The sequence below is a fragment of the Lissotriton helveticus genome, chromosome 6, assembly GCF_964261635.1.
Source record: "Lissotriton helveticus chromosome 6, aLisHel1.1, whole genome shotgun sequence".
Classification (NCBI taxonomy): domain Eukaryota; kingdom Metazoa; phylum Chordata; class Amphibia; order Caudata; family Salamandridae; genus Lissotriton; species Lissotriton helveticus.
In genome coordinates, this window is record NC_136067.1 from 835,292,899 (window position 1) to 835,312,562 (window position 19,664).

Here is a 19,664-nt window from a genome sequence, read left to right on the forward strand (position 1 = left end):
TTGGGAAATGGCCTTCCACTGCTCGTGTACACGTTACAACGTTTTAGTAACTTTTTGTCCATTTGTGCTAAAAACAATTGTTTTTGTTAAAATCTGCAGATCACGCAGCACATGGTGGAGTATGGAGCAATCCAGCAAGTGTATTATTATGCAGAAAAAGCAGCGGCCGAGGCATTGCATAATTCCAGTGGCCCTGAATATCTCACACACTCTCATGCAACACAGTTCTGTAGCTACATAGTTGGCAAACAGTGTTCAACAGCACTAACATTTCCGGCCGAAGAGAGGATAATCATTTAACCTCATGGCACGAATGGAGGGGCCTGATCCTATGCAGACACACACATACAGACACATTCACATAGGTCACCATCGCTAAACAACAGATAGTCTGATCTTCCCTTTACTGACAAACACAATAACGCAAGACAACCTACACACCAGTCAATGAGAACCCATGCACCATGCCCCCAGTGGCCAAAAGTACTAAAAGACAGTCAGAGCTAGATATGCATTCTAACATACCTTAAACAAATACATATATAAATGTACCTGCCAATTTCAGCTAAATAGTCTATGTTAACGTGCATTATTTATAGGGTGTCTGGGTAGATCCCTGGCTTGTCCATCTGTTAATAATAGATGAATAAGAGAGAATATGAAATCTATAGCAACATTAGGAACAGTGCAGCAGTACTAGTCCAAGCACTCACCACTGCTAAGGACATAACGCCTAATACATAAACAAGTAAATATAGAGGGAGGAGTCCAAGAAACATTAATTTTTTCCTAAATATTTCTATTGAAGTTTTAATTAACAAAAAATAATATACTAGCAACACTCGCAACTTAAGGAAACTAATGATTCTACATACAGGCGTTGTAAATTAGAATAATAAACAGCTGCTGAGGTCTTTTTTGGAATTCCAGATACACTGGGCGCACGCCTGGGTAACCGCTAGATAGTGGAAAACAAGAGTAAATGGTGTAGGCAATAGGGCGAGTGGTAATACCTCACAACCACTCAAAACGGCCAGAAACCTGGTCTACAATGAATATGAACAACTGTGCCCCTGCACTAACACAATAAGTGCAAAGCTTCCAGCTTTTTAAATAAGATTGTATACATGTAATAGTGACATATAGCACATCAATCTAAACAGTTGGTGGAGGTACGTAATTCAGTGACACATGTTTGAGTGAGACAGGTAAGTCAATCAATAGTCTGTAATTGGAGTGTCCATTTTCTGTTTATTGTTCCGTTTCAATAGCCAACACGTGTTTCATCGCAAGGAACAAATGCGAATCTTCAGGGCTGGGATAGGATGTGCTGGTTCGGATAGAACACAAAAAGGGGCGCAAAAGGACCGGTCAGTGCGTGGTCAGGAAAATCCAAAATTGTGTTATCTTGGAATTTTAGCTCTAAGGGTATTCACCACGGTGTGGGTGGAATCCCAATTATCGAATTATAGGACGATAGTCTCTTAAGTGTAGAAAAACAAATCTCAGTAATTAGCGACCGTATCTGAAACACGGCGCCGGGAAACTCCAAGAGGGAGAATTTCGTCCGCCAGGACAAGGTATTTCGTTGGTAACGAGCGCACCCGCCCAAACCACGAAGACCTCTCTCCTCCCGGTCTCCACTTAACCTGCTAATTACTGAGATTTGTTTTTCTACACTTAAGAGACTATCGTCCTATAATTCAATAATTGGGATTCCACCCACACCGTGGTGAATACCCTTAGAGCTAAAATTCCAAGATAACACAATTTTGGATTTTCCTGACCACGCACTGACCGGTCCTTTTGCGCCCCTTTTTGTGTTCTATCCGAACCAGCACATCCTATCCCAGCCCTGAAGATTCACATTTGTTCCTTGCGATGAAACACGTGTTGGCTATTGAAACGGAACAATAAACAGAAAATGGACACTCCAATTACAGACTATTGATTGACTTACCTGTCTCACTCAACCATGTGTCACTGAATTACGTACCTCCACCAACTGTTTAGATTGATGTGCTATATGTCACTATTACATGTATACAATCTTATTTAAAAAGCTGGAAGCTTTGCACTTATTGTGTTAGTGCAGGGGCACAGTTGTTCATATTCGTTGTAAATTAGAATGTTTAATACATTGTGGTACATAATGGATACAGATGCCAGTATTACTCCAATATAGATAGAGTCTGATCGAAACATTTGAAATGAACAATCCATTCACATGTCAAACCATCTCTTGGGATTCTCCCTTCACCACTCTTAGATCAAAAAACGATGCATTTGTTTTGACAGAAATATCTCTAAACATATCCTCCCTTGGTTCACCAATCCCATGGAAGTGTCTCCACCATTTCCAAATCTTCAAGAACTTATGGGCACAACCCCATCTTTTGTACGTTAGGTGATCAGTCTCCATATACATATCTAGGCCAGCACGCCATTGTTTTATGGATGGCATGGTGTGTGCTGCCCACTTTCTGGCCAAACTTCATTTGAAAAGAGACAAACAATCATATGGGAAAAAGAACTCTATGAGCAAGAAACACCCTAACCCAATAAATGTCTGACTGTACCTCTCATTGAGTTTTTTTTTTTTAGGGATTTGATCTTTTTATTTATCTCACTCGTTTTATATGGCCTGATGTCACAGGGGCAGCATCTAGTAAGGTGACTAAAGATTCATGACGTGGGGGAAACAACTACATTCAAAGTACTACATAACAATTGATTATGGATAAACTCTGGTTCTGATTCCATGCACAAAGAGGAATAAATTCACCTGCAATCTCAGAGCCGAAAACCCCAGCATTCGATGGGTCCACTTCTCAAAACTTTTCAAACAAGTTACATATGGCTTCCAAATACAAAATCCAAAAAGCAAGAATGCTTGACTTAGATGCTTTGCACAAAGCTAGAAAACTGTAAGATATGCTGATGGCAGTGTCATTTACGAGTGGGGATTTACACACAATTTGATTTTTCTATTGTTTTCATGTTTTTTTTTCAAGCCAATGTATTTTTACAAATGTGCACCACTGCTATACGATTGGTGGAACAGTATGTAATGTAGGATATTGGCAGGGCTGTCGAAATCATGGGGGTCTGCAGCCGCAGCGATTCACCACATTTGCCGTGTAACGTAAAGATGTCAACACAAAAATGCTGTTCCTTGGTCAAACAGATCAAAAGTTACTGAAAAAGTGACATATAACACAGTGGCAGACCATTTGCAAGGGCCAATTCGACCCTTTTTTAGCAGTCAATTTCTGCATGTAGGTGTTCATCTGCAGCCCAGACACTACTGAGGTTCTGACATTTTAAAAATTGAAATACTGCGGCAGAATATGCCTCATAATGCTGCTCAATGTGCTCTTACTTTCTGCATAATTCAATCAAAACTTCCAAATAATTTGACTATCCAATAATGCATCATTCCAGTGTCTCTTCATATTTGGGAGGAAAATCATTCAGAAATTACGTTTTACAAATCTTGGCAACGGATAAATAAGGATGTAGCGTCCCACCCAATACTTTACACATGTACTCGAATGTTTCTAGCCATTTCTAGCTCAGCATCAATTTCATCCTTGCATGAGCCCTTGTCAGCGCTACAATCCATTACTTTAATATTCTACACACTGGTTTTATTGGACAAAAATAGTTCAACTAATGTAAAACATCTAAGAGTCACCCACCAAAAAGTAGTAAATACCAAGAGAAAGGTACATACATCACTCGTTCAGACAACGGCTGCACCAGATACCAACCAGTTCAAGCTAAACTAAATGGCAACCAACTAGCCAGCATTCACAGAATCACCGCCAGCCAAATTAGCTAGTACTGTGATCAGTAAGCAGAACAGTTTTTGAGGTCCCTTTCTTAACAAACACACAATGGGGCCACCAACTAGAGAGAAAAAAAACTTTTCAGCTTTATAAAAACAACTGAAAACACCATTTTATTCTATCATTGTAAACAACCCTGGCTCTCCGGGCTCTGTGACTCAGATATAATGTGCCCCTCAACTCCTCCCGTCTCAAATTCTGATTTGTTTATATCCAGTTTGCATATTATATCAAATAAAGGTGAAATAAACAAAAACAGAAAACTGGCATGAATCCTGTCACTCTGCCTTACATTACAATCCCTTACTTGAGCAGTACCCCTACACTGAGTCTTCATACGCCATCTTTCTTCATCCTGGGAAGCAGTGCCTGACAAGATGCTGCTACCTGCCCTCACTTAAAACGGACTATTCTTACGTCTCAGTCCAAAAGCTAATGTCCTGTCTTCTCTTGGTCTATGAATGCCTCAAAGGCTGCTTCAACCCATCTGTATTCAAGTACATGTTCCCATTGCACAGAATGTAGGGAAAGTGGACATATGCAATGGCGAGAGATCTTTTACTCAAACTGCCAAACCCCATCAGGCAGACCAGTGAACTGGCCCACATCCTTCCTGTGTCCGATGGACAGACACCACTCAGGTGAAGCTAGAAAGCGTACAAGACAATGGCCGTGTAAGTCAATGTTGACCTAGGTTGGTCCACGTGGGCCAGATCCATGGCCTACTTTCAAGACATCCACATAAGATACATTTATAGATGATGACTTTACTGGAACTGATTTACAACGTCAGTGGTTATGCTGAAAAGCTGGCCTTACATTGGCTACCAAAGTGTACGCAACAGTGGGTAAGTGGCGAAATATCAGAGGAAAAGACAACAATAGGTTACATAATAAGAACATCGTTTGCGAGTAAGACAAGAAATGGGCAAGGGGAAATGTAGGGGAGTGGAGAGATGACAAATGTGGTTTGGAGGGACCAGAGAAAGAGATGAGCCACTATGAGAAGAAGGAACCCATTGCACATCAATATAAACTCCTCTCTACGTTAAAAAGGATGGACTAAGTAACAGTTCCGCAAGGTGTGTCCAGAGTTTATTATCAATGGTACCTTCCGGTTCGGTCTCATTTCGATATCAATGCCTTGTTTCTTTGGGAATTGGAGCACACAGTCCAAAAAACTGCAATCAGGCAGCTGAAATTCAGACAATGACTGAAAACCGTGCTAAATGTGTTTGCATGCTGTACACAGTTCGTGCTGAAATAAAAACGTTTCCACACAGTGACTTTTGCAAGTCCAAACATTAGCAGGGCCGCGTTCTATTGACTCGGGGTTTATTCGAGGTTAACCGTCTCCCTCAGCCATGACCAGACTCAGTTTTCTTTCAGTTTAACCCTTGCAGGTGATTTACAGCACTAGTGCAAAGAGTTAAACCAGAACAAACTAATTTCTGCAAACCAGTCGTTGTTGTTCCGATTTTGCCTGAGAGGCAGTGACAAGCAGTGCAAAAAACGCTATATGCGCTTTATTCAAGTGAAACAACCAAACGTTCACCCATGGATGAACTGGCAACGTCGTTGGAAAATCTAGACAATGCGAAAATTAAACTACTCGTAAATTAGGAAATATAATTTGTGTTTTTTAAAATATATATTTTGTCGTTCTTGCTAAAATTTCTTACATTTCAGAAAAAAAGTATTAATTCTTGGCTCATTCAATACCGTAGCAATGATGCCTGGGCCATGGTGCAAGAGAGAAAATGTCCCATTTCAATATTATTGGCGTAGTAAAATACAGCAATTATTAGGGCTCAATGGGCGCCTCAGGACTCTCGGTCCGGGTGCACTGCACCTGCAGAACTCTTGCCAGCTACGCCCCTCGCCTCAGCCAATATAATTGTTCACAGTGTATCCAGTGGTCGAAGTGGGGAAAAAAAAGTAAGGGGACTGTGGGCGGAGAATCAGAGGGCGGGAATAACCTGAGGATTGGATCAGTGGGCGGAGTTAGAGGTGTGGCCAGGATGCGCAAAACATCCCACTCTTTAGTATTTGTGTGGCATTTCACTGACCAGTTACAGCTTATTATGTTATGTAATTCAACCAATGGATACACATGATTATTTAACGATTAATATGAACTATTGACATTAGAAACATATTCCACTTCGTGAATTTATTTTAATCACAGAATGTCCCAAAAATGCTTAAAAGTGGAAGCACGAGCCATTTGTTTCCGAGCCATGGAGTTTCTGTCGTCAGCAATATACACAGAGACAATCAATTTTACGTGTGTAAATGACTGCATAGGAAATGGTACATAAGACAAAGGACTACAAGGTGCAGAAGTCACATGATTACCATACTAGTAGACAGTATAGTTTAATAGTGGTTGGCCTGGAGAAACACAAACTCAGAATTTTAAACTTAATACCATGATTGGGGGTTCTCTTTAAAAAACATTATTGATTTATATCAAAAATAACACTTTTTGCAACATTAGGATAATTAAAGGCTTAGGGAAAAAACCATAACGCTCTAGTTTATACCTTGCAGTTTGTATGCAGCTCTTAGATGAAAGTTAATAGCTCACTGTTGTTTGTTAGGATTTTAACTTATAAACTGCAAGTAGCAAAAGGATCTCACTGACAAAAGCAGTAACCCACTGACCTATTTACATTATGTGCACTTTGTGATGGGCCTGGTACATTTTCTTTGCAGCAGGCACATTAACCCTCTGCGCTATCTTTCCAAGAGTCAAAACTTCCTCTAGACAAATCTATGATCTTGTTCTAGGAAGAAGTTTATTCATCAGTTATGACATTTTTATTATTGCCGAAAATAGCTGACGGCCAGGAAGGAGGCAGCAAGTGCTTTTAACGCCATAATATACGACGCCCCCACTCAAAGTCAGCGACCGTTGCAGTCACACCAATCGCACCGCCTTAGAGCCAGCTCTTCTAAGGGGTCCTGTGACCTCAGTGACAGAGTCACTGTTGCTCTAGCGTCTGCTACTTCGTAGGCCTGCCCGCAAGACTGGAGGTGAACTTCAGTATGGACTGTGGTGGGCAAGCCTTCAAGGTGAACCCACACTTGCCACTGCTAGGGTCCACCTGCTGGTGCTAACACACCAGGGCTTTTCTGGTGCCTTCTAAGGTCTGGCATGGGAATGTGCTCCCTCAGGAGAGTGGTCTGGGGGACTGTTCATTAAGGCTGAACCTGGTTCCCCAGTTCTAAATTTAGCAGCTCTGCCCCCAGTGCTACATCTGCTCCCTCACTGAACACCGTACTGCCCCACTGAGAGAAACTCATACTGCCTTCAGCTACAATCCAATTTGACCTGCTATAAATAACTGGATACGTTTCAATTCAAATTACGCACTAGGCAAGAGCAATATGCTGCCTAAAAGAAAAGGTAACAACATCCTGGAAAAAGCAAACACTCATAAGGAATGAAAGATTTAATAAAGCATATAAAATGTAAGCAGGAACATGGTGAACTTAACGCTTTTACAGTCATTATTCAGAAATCAACAGTATTTTTGCCTGAAAAGTTAAGGACATACCTACAGGGCCCAGAAAGGACCCATTTCAATGTCCACTGCTTATATGCTTACAAAACGTAAGCAGTATGGTTTCAAAAGACCACATTTGTGAACACAAAGCCACCGTACACATTTCGTTTTCCAATCCACCCATCAACCAGGTATTGCAGTACCTCCAGGCAGGGCCGGTCCTAGGATTTTCGGGACCCTGGGCAAAAGGGAATGTGGGAGGCCCCTGAAATCTACATAAGTGACACCTTCTGATCTCAGGGAAGCTGCTTTGTGCAGACTCCACTTGGGCCGCAGCTCCTCTTCTCAGCCACCCCAAGCAACTCTTGTACAGCCCATTTCGAACTGAAGGTGTGAGAATTGCTTGGGGGCTGAGTTAAGCCTGTGTGGCCTAAAGTGCTGACAATGGGTGCCCTGCCGAGTCTCTGAACTGGCTGCCTGAGAGGTGTACCCTCCCCTAGGCCTTCCCACACCATCCCTTAGAGGCCCCAAGAGGGGGGGCCCCCTCCCATGAGCCCGTTTGTGAAGCATTTCTTTCACTCTGATTGGCAGACATACACGAGGACTAGTGGGGTGCTAATTGCCATTGTGGGGGGCCCATCCTGGCAGGCAGAGTGCCAGGCCCTGGGCAGCTGCCCACACTGCCCAAGCCTAGCGCCGGCCCTGCCTCCAGGTAGGAGGTACTGGAGGAAAACAATGCTGCTCAAAGAAAGACAAAAAAAACAAAAGTAGCGCTTTACTGGCAAACTCTGTAAAGTGGCGCTAATGTGTTGGGGTTTGAAAAAAATTCTCTGGCCACTTTAAGAACTCTCCATCTTGCTTTATTTAATTATTTTTCAGAGTTTTAACATTTTATTTCCGAGGCTGCACTTTGGAATAGAAAAATGTCAAAACGGCATTTCCAGCAAAAGAGGTTTTCTTTTTTGCATCCATTTCACAGGGGTACAAATGGACGACAGGAAGAGACGGTGAGAACCATTTCTTGATTCATGATTTTCGGAAAAGTGAGAAGGAGTTAAACAGAACGAGAGGGAATAGGAGTAAGAAAGAGGGGGCAGCTCCCAGCGGCAGAGCAGAAGCGGACACCTTCCATGTCTTGTCTGGGCAGGAAGTAAGAGACAGAGACCTTTTCCTTCTCACTCCCTGGCCGTCCACGAACAGAATATTTCTGACGCCCAGGGACGCATGTTCATAATAAAAAAGTAGGGGAGCGGAATCTACAGACCACTGAGTGTATCATGGGCCCACGAGCAAGAAAAGAAACGGACAAACTGGCCACTGTTGGACTGTGAAAGACAGCAATAATCAGGGTTCAGAGGACACTCCTCAGGCCTTTGGGCCCCGGTGCCACTGCACCCGCTGCACAAACGAAAGTTACGCTCTTGATTGTTCACTCTATTTTACATTCGAAATTCAAACAGCCAAGGGCTACTCTCTATGCAGAGTGAACTGCAGAAAAATAGTAATAATACATATATACATGATTCAGCAACAAAAAAAACATGTTGCACTCCTCTTCATACAGTATATGAAATATCGCGTGCGTGGAAGCAGGACAGGACACAAGACAACAGCTGCATGCCTGTCAGTTACACAAACAGCACAGCCCCCACCCGAGCCGCCTTTAACATGCAAATGGCGCTGATTCATGTGTACACAACTCCATTGAGCAGCAGAAATCCGTTTGAGCAGACTGCCAGCCTCGGGGGTTACCGGCCGCGGAAAGCACTCTCTCAAAGGTGACAGGGAGGGAAAGAGCAGCCAATCAGTATCGAGCTCTCAAGTCTGCTGTGCTCAGTGTAATTATCAGTGGAAACGTGCTTTTTTTTTTGCAAATGTTGTGTGATTTAGTAATTGTATCTCTACGCTCTCTTTGGAAACTTCCAGTGCGTAGTAAAAATTGGCGGTCGTTCAAATGGAGGCTCTTGTCTGCCTCACTGGCTCGGAGCTAGTGTCTCAGGATTGGGAAAGATTCTGTACGCCAGCTATGGCAACAATTCACCGCGTTAATAGGTCAGGGACTCCAGGAGGCATTTCTGCTCTCCAGGGGCGTACCTGCCAGGTAATGCAGCGCCCTATGCATCAGCCAGTGCCAGTCCTGGCGTTCTCACCAACAGCACCTTCCAACAGGAGTCGTCCAGGCGCCAACTTGTAGGGAAACACAAAACGACATGTCCCAGAATGCAAAGCAAGGATGGCTACTTGGAGCTGCTGGACAGTTTTGTAAGGGCCAGAACAGGGGCGGACTTAGGCATGTGCAAGCTGTGCACCTGCACAGAGCCACCAAACCCCAGGGGCCACCACACCAATATATATCCTTAATATAATAATCCTCTGAGGATGGATACATATTTGCGTGGCGGCCCCTGGCAGGGATTTGGCGGCCTCCGGCTCTGTTCCACTTCCAAACACCTTGAGCCCCCCCTCTTCACTGGCCTCCGTGCTCCGCCCCGCCCGGACCCCCTCTTCCTGGGCCCCCTACCTACGCTCCCTGCCCAGGGCCGCCATGAGGCTAGAACCGCCCCTCGCCAGAACGTGTTGGCTGTAGGAAAATGCTTTGTTTACAAATCAACAATATCAAGTTCAACTATTGATGAACTAAAGTCATACTGCTGATGAAGCTGTACTAATGAAAATCAAATATGTAGTGAATTATGTCCCTGAAGGGATGTCTAAGGATTAAAAGTTGACTAGATTATTTGAGACTTTGTGACTGTTATTGCCCATTTAATACTTAATGTGTGCTTGGAGAGGTTTGTATTGATTACACAAAATATAGACTAGGATTTCTGCGCCCCGGAACGATGTTCGCTAAGTTTGACTGGTCATCTTTAAGTTGCTTATTGCTGTATTTGGGTGTTAAATTGTGACTAATAAGGTGCACTCTATTCCCAGACACTATTACCAGGAGTAAGAATGACAAAATTATTTAGAAATACTACCATAAAATGCGCAGCATTATGCCGCAAACTTTGTTCACCCCTGCCACGTGATTTGGTCCTCCTCCGCCACATAATTCCAGTGGCCCCGGGTAACATATATGCCTGCCACATGACAGCTGGCAACGTAAGAAACATTAAGGCAGTCTGGCTTTTAGCCCACACTTTGTAAAACCAAACTTACAATGGTTACACTTCCTCGTGGTGCACGGATGTCACTCTGACAGAGATTCCTCCATCTCAGATGTCCCTACATCACTAGGTCCTGAAGAGACTCCTTATTGTAAAGGGGGTTGAAACACCGTCGACAAAACCTAAAGTAAACCATTTACCAGCCCCTACTATTAAAGAAGGAGGCTGTGTTCATTGTACATTACTTTTGATGGTCAACTTTATATTGTTGGAAACCAATTTCCTATGTCACAATATGTCGCTATTTTTGTAGGTTCCATGTTCACTCGGGACACCCTGCATTGTTTTTTCAATATAAATTTGTTGTTATATGTATAAATCACTGTTGACACTACTAAACATTGAGTGGTGTATGGTTTTTCTTCTCTTTTGGATAACCATCTACCCCTTTCGTATTGCCATTTTACTTACCTCCATTGTTATTATTGACATTGCCCACCGGAACCCCTGTTTCTGTTTATATAATGCATTACTGCCTGCAACATTTTGCTCAATTGAGTATGTGCGATACTGTAATTCTGCAGTGAAAAAACTACAAATCAATCCATAAGTCACAAAACAAGTCGTCAGGCAGTCTCATTTTTTTATTAGCTCGAATTTAACTTGTCTGATACCTATAAAGCAAAATTGATCTATTTCATTTTGCTCAATTGATTATGTTCAATACTGTAATTCGGCCATGAAAAAGCTACAAACTAATTTGTGTCACAAAACACACGTTGTCAGGCTGTCTCAGTTGATTTAAATTGTCGGATAGCTGTAAAATAAATTGAAACAGATCTAAATTGCACTTGACGTAATACAGGGATACAACTGGGATACGATAATAAGAAACGTGTGTATCAGTCTAACCCATCAGAAGTGCTTCCACTGAAGAGCAGGTACTATTTTACATCTGGCAACTACAATCCATCATTATACTTTTTGTTGCATTCAATTCTGTGACTCACATTTGTTCTAGACACAAAGCAATCATTTCTTTAAGTTTTCTTTTTTTACTGCAGCAGGCTTTTTATTTATGAATTTGTCAGAACTCACATGCGAGCCTGACTCCATGACGTTCGCAATATTGGCTTTTGTTTTGCAGGTAGGGATGGCCTGGCCTGAAGATGGCCCCCAAAAGTCCTGGGAGAGCAACAACAAAAGCTGTGATCTTGCAAGACATCAGGTAGCCATCTTGGGGTCAGGCTGCTCTATACCCAGGGCCACTGGAAATATGCTGAAGGTGAGGGTCAAATTATGCAGCAGGTTCGAGTAAATTATGCAGCAAGAAAAGGCAAAGTATGTGGCATGATACGGCACATTTTGTAATAGTATTACTATATTATCATGTTTTTTAAACTTTATAACACTTTCTGACCCTTGGTTGCATTACATTAGGACACATTCAACACCCAAATATATCAATAAGCAACAGAAAGGTGACCAGGCCAGCTTTGCAATGGACCTTCCACTGCACGGCAACACGTGTTGTCACATTATTGGTTAACTTTTGAACCATTTGCGCTGAAAGCAACATTTTTTGTTTCTTAAAATCTGCAGATTATGCGGCAGATGATGGATTATGTGGTAAATGTGGTAAATCTATAATTATGCAACAATCGCCACAGCCGTACAATCGCATAATTCCAGCAGCCCTGCCTATACTGAAGCCACCCGCAGCCCTGCACTTTAACATTTCAGGTGCCCGTCGCCTTTTCTCCATCTCACACTGAGCTCCTCACTTTATATTTCACGTGCCCGATGGCACCCCTACCTTGCTGCTGCCACCACCTTCTCCTGCTGCCAGGTCGCCGAGAAGTTTGAGTGGTGCATCACTGCTCCTCGCATCTTTCTTGTACAAACTTCAAATAGTCTGGTCTGCATTAAAGATCAGACTCCTTAAAATGTTTACACATAACTTGGTAGCATTTTGTACCTGTGTGTTTTTACTACGACTTTGTTTTATGTGTTGCATATTGAGTAAGCACTGTAAGTGTCACATGCCCCCGCAGTTGCTGAGAAATACAAAATGTTGCTATTATGCACATTTCCATGATCTTGCACTCAAAAATACACCTTTCACACATAAGTATACAGATGTGCTTTAAAACCATCTCAAGATACATAAATGTGTTCTCATGTGCTACACGTATGTCCCTTGTTATTTCACAATTTTTGACAAACAAGCATTGTGAAAGCTAACACACCTGTCTATGGTGGACTGATAGGCATTTTTCCAATGCCTGCCTTTGCATGCTTAGCACATTCCAGCCAGACCCATTGGCTTTGCCAATGCCTGCTGTTTATTCCTCCAGCAAACCACTTTCCCCTACTTCATATAAACTAGGAGTTTCAACAGATGGCTAATGACAAGGTCCAGCTTTGTGTATTTCTACGGTTGGGGTTCATATAGGTCAGGAATACCAAATATGCATACAAGTTGTTTTCAGTTTTACCACAGCAGTGAAGTTCTCCATTGTCATGGGTATTTAACTGACATTTTAACCAACAACACTAGTGCATTCTAGGACTTGTAAGTGTGTCTCTTCAAATATACACATAGGGGCTGTCAGTCCCGGCATGCAAACTATTGTTGACTTTAAATGTCACCACGAGCCATAGATCTGGCGTGACCCATGCCGGGTGTGTCGTCCATAAAACCGTGTTGTGTTTTCTTTGTGTTCTGGTCACTGTAGTTCTGCACCTATAATGGGGCAAATAAACTACAGTCACAAGAATGCAACGGAAAAAACATGGTATAGGACCTGCTTCACGCGCTCATTTCCAAGCAGTCTGCATTTTGAACAAGAGAAGTGGATTGAACACGTGGTCTGGAGCCAATTTCTGAGCTACAAAGGCTGCAGGGACTCGTGAGAAAATCCGAGCCGCTGCCTGCTGAACACGGCCCTGCCAGAGAGGAGGGAAACTTCAAAACAGCGAATCAGAGTCGCGTAAACCAACCCAACCAAACACACTGCAACGTGTTTGCTGCAGAAGCAAAACACCTCGTGCAGAACTGCCGTACAAAGAAAACCACTGCTCCCGCCTGTAGCCTGCCACATTGTCAACATCACACCCGCTCTGTTGATATGAAACAACCCTCTCAAAGAGAGAGGAGGCGCAGCGCGCAGGGAGAAAAATGTGGCCGTTTGGAAATGTAGCCAGCGGCACTGTCAGCCCCTGCCTGGCAGCCCGGCGAGGGCGGAGAGCAGCGCAGACGCTTGTCACCGCAGCAGCCTGCGTTTGTGAAATGCATACCTGCCAAGCAGCCACATGTCAGCTGAGACACACACAGCCAGCAACCGCTGCCTTGTTAACGAAGAGCGAATGCAGCCAGGGACTTGCAGTTTCACTTTTACCGTAATAACATAAGCATACAAACACCAACATGTGAATTGTTTTGGATCAAATAGACAGGGCTGTCTGAGGGTCTCACGTGACTTGGCAACTGCGACAAATCATTTGAACCCCCCCCCCCCCCCCCACACACACACACACACACTTGTAATAAAAGGAAAGTAGTGACAGTTGGCATAAGTTATAACACAATTTAGGTAGTGTCTGTTGGCAGTGATTATAATAGAAGACAGGTAGCGCCTGTTGGCAGTGGTGTAATAAAAGCTAGGTAGTGCCTGTCGGCTGTGGTTATAATAGAAGGTAAGTACTGGCTTTTGGCAGTGGTGTAATAAAAGGAAGGTAGTGTCTGTTGGCAGTTGTTGCAATAGAAAGTAGGCACTGCCTGTTGACCGTGGTCCTGACAGAAGCTAGGTAGTGCCTGCTGGCAGTGGTTATAATAGAAAGTAGGTAGTGCCAGTTGGCAGTGGTAATAATAGTAAGTAGGCAGTGCCTGTAGACAGTGGTAATAATCGAAAGTAGGTAGTGCCAGTTGACAGTGGTAATAATAGTAAGTAGGCAGTGCCTGTAGACAGTGGTAATAATAGAAAGTAGGTAGTGCCAGTTGGCAGTGGTAATAATAGTAAGTAGGCAGTGCCTGTAGACAGTGGTAATAATAGAAAGTAGGTAGTGCCAGTTGGCAGTGGTAATAATAGAAAGTAGGTAGTGCCTGTCGACAGTAGTAATACTAGAAAGTAAGTAGCTTGTTGACAGTGGTGTAATAAAAAGTAGATAGTACCTGTTGAAAGTGGTTCTGACCGGAGCTACATAGTGCCTGTTGACAGTGGTTATAATAGAAGATAGGTGATGTCTGTTGGCAGTGGTGTAATAAAAGGTAGGTAGTGCTTGTCGGCTGTGGTTATAATAGAAGGTAGGTAGTGTCTGTTGACAGTAGATAGTAAAAGGTAGGCTGTGCCTGTTGACAGTGGTTCTGACAGAAGGTAGGCAGTGCCTGCTGGCACCGGTTACGGGGGTAGATGTGCCAAGAAGTGCCAGTGCTGTGCCCTCCTTGAGGGGCTCCACTCACCGGTCTGCGGTGGCCAGGGAGGCGGCGTCGGGCGGGGAGCGGCTCCCGGCGCTGGAGCTGGAGTCCTGGCTGCTGCGGTGCTTCTTCTGCCTCCAACTGCCCAGGCTGCGCCGCTTGTGCCCGCCGCCCTCGCCCTCCTCCGGGTCCGGGACCACGGTGGGTCCCACGTCCGACGAGCTCCGGCGCACCCCCCGGCCCGGGGGCTCCTGCGCGCCCGGCTCCGCGCCCGCGCTACTCCGGTTCCCGAGGAAGAAGCGCCCGAGGCGGGCGAGGCCGCCCTTCTTCTTCTCCTTCTCCTTCTCCTTCTCCATGCCCCGGCCTCCGCGGGCTCCTCGGGTGTGTGCAGCCGGCCCCGGTGCTGCGGTCTCTTCTCCGTCTCCCGCTGCCTGTCAGGCGCTCGCTCTCTCACCTGAGCTCAGGTAACACGAGCCCTCCTCCTTCGGCCGCCGCCGCCTGCAGGGGGAGCAGCCCGTGTCTGCCTGAGCGGAGGAGGAGGCGGCAGGGGCTCGGCCGGGCACTGGGGCAGCCCCGGGCGCAGAGGGGCTGGGAGGCACACGGGGGCTGGGGTGCACTGAGCTCTGGTTCTCACGGGGTTCAACTATAACCAGGGTCCGTGTACACACAGGACTCGTGCACACACTAGTGCAAGCCCACTAGGGTAGCAGCAGCCTTAGACACAAAGGAGGGTTCCGGTCACACACCCGGGTGTACTGCGCGCTCTGGTTCTCCCGGGGCTCAACTATAACCAGAGTCCATGTACACACAGGACTCGTGCACACACTACTAGTGCAAGCCTACTAGGGTATCGACAGCCTTAGACACAAGAGGGGATTCCGGTGACACGCCCGGGTGTACTGAGCTCTGGTTCTCACGAGGCTCAACTATCACCAGGGTTCATCCTGTACACACAGGACTCGTGCACACACTAGTGCAAGCCCACTAGCGTAGACTAGCCTGAGACACAAAGGGGGATTCCAGGCACACACCCGGGTGTTCTGCGCACTCTGGTTCTCTCGGGGCTCATCTATAACCAGGGCCCATGTTCACACGGGACTCGTGCACACACGTGTGCAAGGCAGCGCGCACCGGATAGCCTTAGACAAGGAGGGTCGCTTCAGGGTAAGCGGGTCTGGGTGTCCACCCTCGCACAACTGTTCAGGTAGACACAGAACTTGTGAGCACACAGGTTCAAGTACACTGGGGAAGCCTCAGACACAGAAGGGGTTTCAGAGTAAGCATGGCACACCCATGCGCCAGGGTTAACTTAATCCATCAAGTTCAGTTGCACAGAACTCTAGTACACATAGGGTGCCAATGCACCCACAGTGCCTGGTGAGCAGAGCACAGGCACACGCGTTATTCGGAGACTGGGCTTTGTATACAAAGAGTTCAGGTACATACAGGTTCAAACCCACAGGGGCCAGCCTCATGCACAGACACCAATCCGGTGTAAACAGAGCTCAGGCACAAATCCAAGCACATGGGAACAGTCAATCACTAAGCTCTCTTATACAAAGTTTCAAACACACCGGTGTAGGCCTACGGCCCACACCGTGCTGGGGTATAAACAAGCCTGAGACACAATCCGAAGTATGCAAGCTTAGCAACTGAGCTGTGGTACACATTGGACTAACATGCACAAATTGTAATTGCATTTATATAGCGCTTACTCTCTGTCGAGACGTTGAAGCGCTTTTCGGCAAGTAGTTCGCTACTCGGAACCCAATAATTATTAGTGGTGAATTAGTATAGGGAGATATGAAATCAATTTGAGTGGTGGGCATGTGAGTTTGTTATTTGGATTGAGAAAGAATAGTGGAGTGATATAAGAGGGAAGGTTGTAGATTGAAAGTGTTTTTGGGCGATCACAGTAGGAGAGGGTTTGGTATGAGTAAAAGGGAGGTTGAGGGGGAAAGAGTCAGAGGGAAGGGCTTAGAAAGGAGTGTTGGGGAAATCTGAATAGTAAAAGAGGTATGAGTGTGCAAGGGGGGTAGAGGAGTCAAGAGTCTAGAAGGGGTTATTTTGGAGATCATAGTAGTAGAGTGAGGTTTGGGATGAGTCGGAGAGTGGAAGTAGAGGATATATTGAGAGAGGTATAGGGTGCGAAATAGGGCAGGGCATTGGAGAAAGCAGTAGAATGAGGTTTGGGATGAGTCAAATGTAAAAGTGGACATACCTAAGCGCTTGCTGCATATGGTGCCCGATATTTGAAGGTATTTTGCATTCACAAACTTTGCAATTTGTAATATCACTGCGTTTGCAGCAGCAAAATACCTTTTTCAAATGTACAAAACTTATTTTGCGAGTTGGAAAAGTGGGTGTTCCTTTCAAATCGAGATTCAATATGTAATGTATCACTGGCACTCAAGTGCAATTCATGCTGCAAACCATTGATCAGTTACCAAAAACGTCAAAGGAGGTGACAACAAATTTGTTAATGGAATGGGGTAGCCTAGGGGTCCATTCTCCATTTCGGGATTGTGTTGGTAGACTCAGGGGTGGGGAGATTGAGTAGGCAGTGGTCGAATACTGCCTGCTCCCATTGATTTATTTATTTACTTATTTATTTCTTCCCTTAAGGAACATGGGCTGCTTAAAAATAAGAAAATAAAAGTTTTCCATTTTAAAATAAATGCAAACACAGGGATGGTGCTCTTCTGTTTCTTGCAGGCCACCATTCTGGTGTTAGTGGCCAATTACAGGAGGCCGAAAATTGTGACCTTTCTTATTATATTAATTAGGTTACTCACTGGCTGAATTTTACGGGGCATTGGACTGGGCTCCCTGGACTTCATTTTACTGGGATTTCCTGAACTGCTGGCTCCCAGTCGCGGCTCCCGCTCCACGGTTGCGCCGCTGGACCCGCCCACACCGCCCACACCGCTGCGGGACTGCGAGGCAGTTCTCATCACACCTGCAGCCTCTTCCTGCAGCGGCTACGCCCCCCGCCTGGCTCCTCCATAACTGTTCGCAACACCCGCTTCGCGGGTGTTACTCACTGGCTGAATTTTACGGGGCATTGGACTGGGCTCCCTGGACTTCATTTTACTGGGATTTCCTGAACTGCTGGCTCCCGGTCGCGGCTCCCGCTCCACGGTTGTGCCGCTGGACCCGCCCACACCGCTGCGGGACTGCGAGGCAGTTCTCATCACACCTGCAGCTTCTTCCCGCAGCGGCTACGCCCCCCCCGCCTGGCTCCTCCGGGCAAAGGGCGGGCCCTAGTAGGCCAGTGTAGGCTGGGCTGGGCCTACTCTCTAACGCCTGTATTGAACTGTAGCTGTGGACCCTGATACAGGCGACTGTCATGGCTATGCCGTCTGAGGAGGGAATAACTGGGAAGGCGGGTGGGTTAAGAAATGGGTCATTGAACAAATATTTTTCTAGGGTCCTGGGTGATGGCGATAAGGAAACCTCTATGGCTGAGCGTAGGGCTGAGCGTCGACGCTCTGTTGAAAGTATGAAAAACAGGTCCCTTACCGATACCGCTCCTTACCCTGTTGCCCAGGAGGGAGGTTCACCCAATATCAGCGAGGATGTATTAACCCAGGATGGCGTCCCTCTTTTGTTGCGGGATTGTACACCCACCCCCTGTTTGCCTCCCGATCAGATTGTAAGTGTCTCCCCCCTCCTAGTCTCTGTTGTATGGCTGCTGATCGAATCACCCAGACCCCCATTGCAGTAAAGCCAAGGAAGACGAAGCCAAAACAACTAGTTGTGGTGGAGATGCATGGCCCACCACCTAGTAAGAGAAGAAGGAAGTTGAGGGAAGGGCAGGGTAAAGCCAAAATTCCCCACTCCGATTTCGGTAAAGTATCAAAGCCCCCTATCATCCCTGATACAGCAATAGTGGAGGTGCCAGATTCTCCTTCAACTCTGCCACTACCGTTAGTGGTGGCTTCACCTGACATGGGTACCAACACCACAGACCATGATATTAATTCTGGGGACCCACCACCGAATGCATTACTCCCCGCCACATCACTGGGGAACTTGGAATTTTTACTTAGGTCCCTGCTCCTGCCCATTAGTGAGAGCATAAAGAAAGTTGAGATTAGATTGACCATCCTGGAGACTGCCATAAGCAGTATGGTTACTTTAGCCAAAGCCCAGGAGAGCGGGGCTGTCCCACCCGCAACCTCGGTTAGGTTATCCTCTACCAATGCCCCAACTGCTCCATCCCAGCTCCACAAACCAAAGTCACAGTCCCATGGCAGGGCTGACCCCGTCTACCAAAAACCGCAACCTCTAAAGCATATAAACATCCCAGTAGCAGGGCCAGTGGGTGATTCCCAAAGGGGACCGATATTGGCCCCCACAGGAAATAAGCGGGAGGAACAGGGAAGCGCCAGACATATTAGAGCTCCAGTGACCAAGGGGCCACAAGTGGAGATACCTCCACAAGCGGTGCCTTTTGTGGTCGTCTTGACAGGGGTTCCGCCGTTATTAGATAACAAGAGGGAGGGCTACGCTCAATTGAAAAATAAAATTATACACTGGTTGAGTACTTATAGGCCCATTTCAGATAACATTGATGGGGACATAGTGCATGTCAGGCGGCTCAATTGGTTGGGTAGCAGATGTAAAGATATTGAGGGTGACCTTGTGGTGGTTAATTTTAGAGACCCGCGGGCAGTGGATTACATATTAAACTGGCCCACTGGAAATGGAGACAATTGCATTATCCCTCGGGCTCTGACATACTTCTACCCTAGATCAGTGGTGTTTCCCC

General features: G+C 45.7%; 1 protein-coding gene across 1 annotated transcript in view; it reads right to left on the bottom strand.

Moving 5' to 3' along the window:
• CRYBG1 (crystallin beta-gamma domain containing 1) overlaps window positions 1-15,337 on the bottom strand; it is a 1,049,447-nt gene extending 1,034,110 nt beyond the window's left edge. Inside the window, exon 1 of the mRNA XM_078648430.1 lies at window positions 14,936-15,337. Within this exon, the coding sequence (XP_078504556.1) occupies window positions 14,936-15,246 (311 nt within the window). The 5' untranslated portion in view covers window positions 15,247-15,337. The remainder of the gene's footprint in view (window positions 1-14,935) is intronic.
• Between the last annotated feature and the right edge of the window lie 4,327 nt (window positions 15,338-19,664).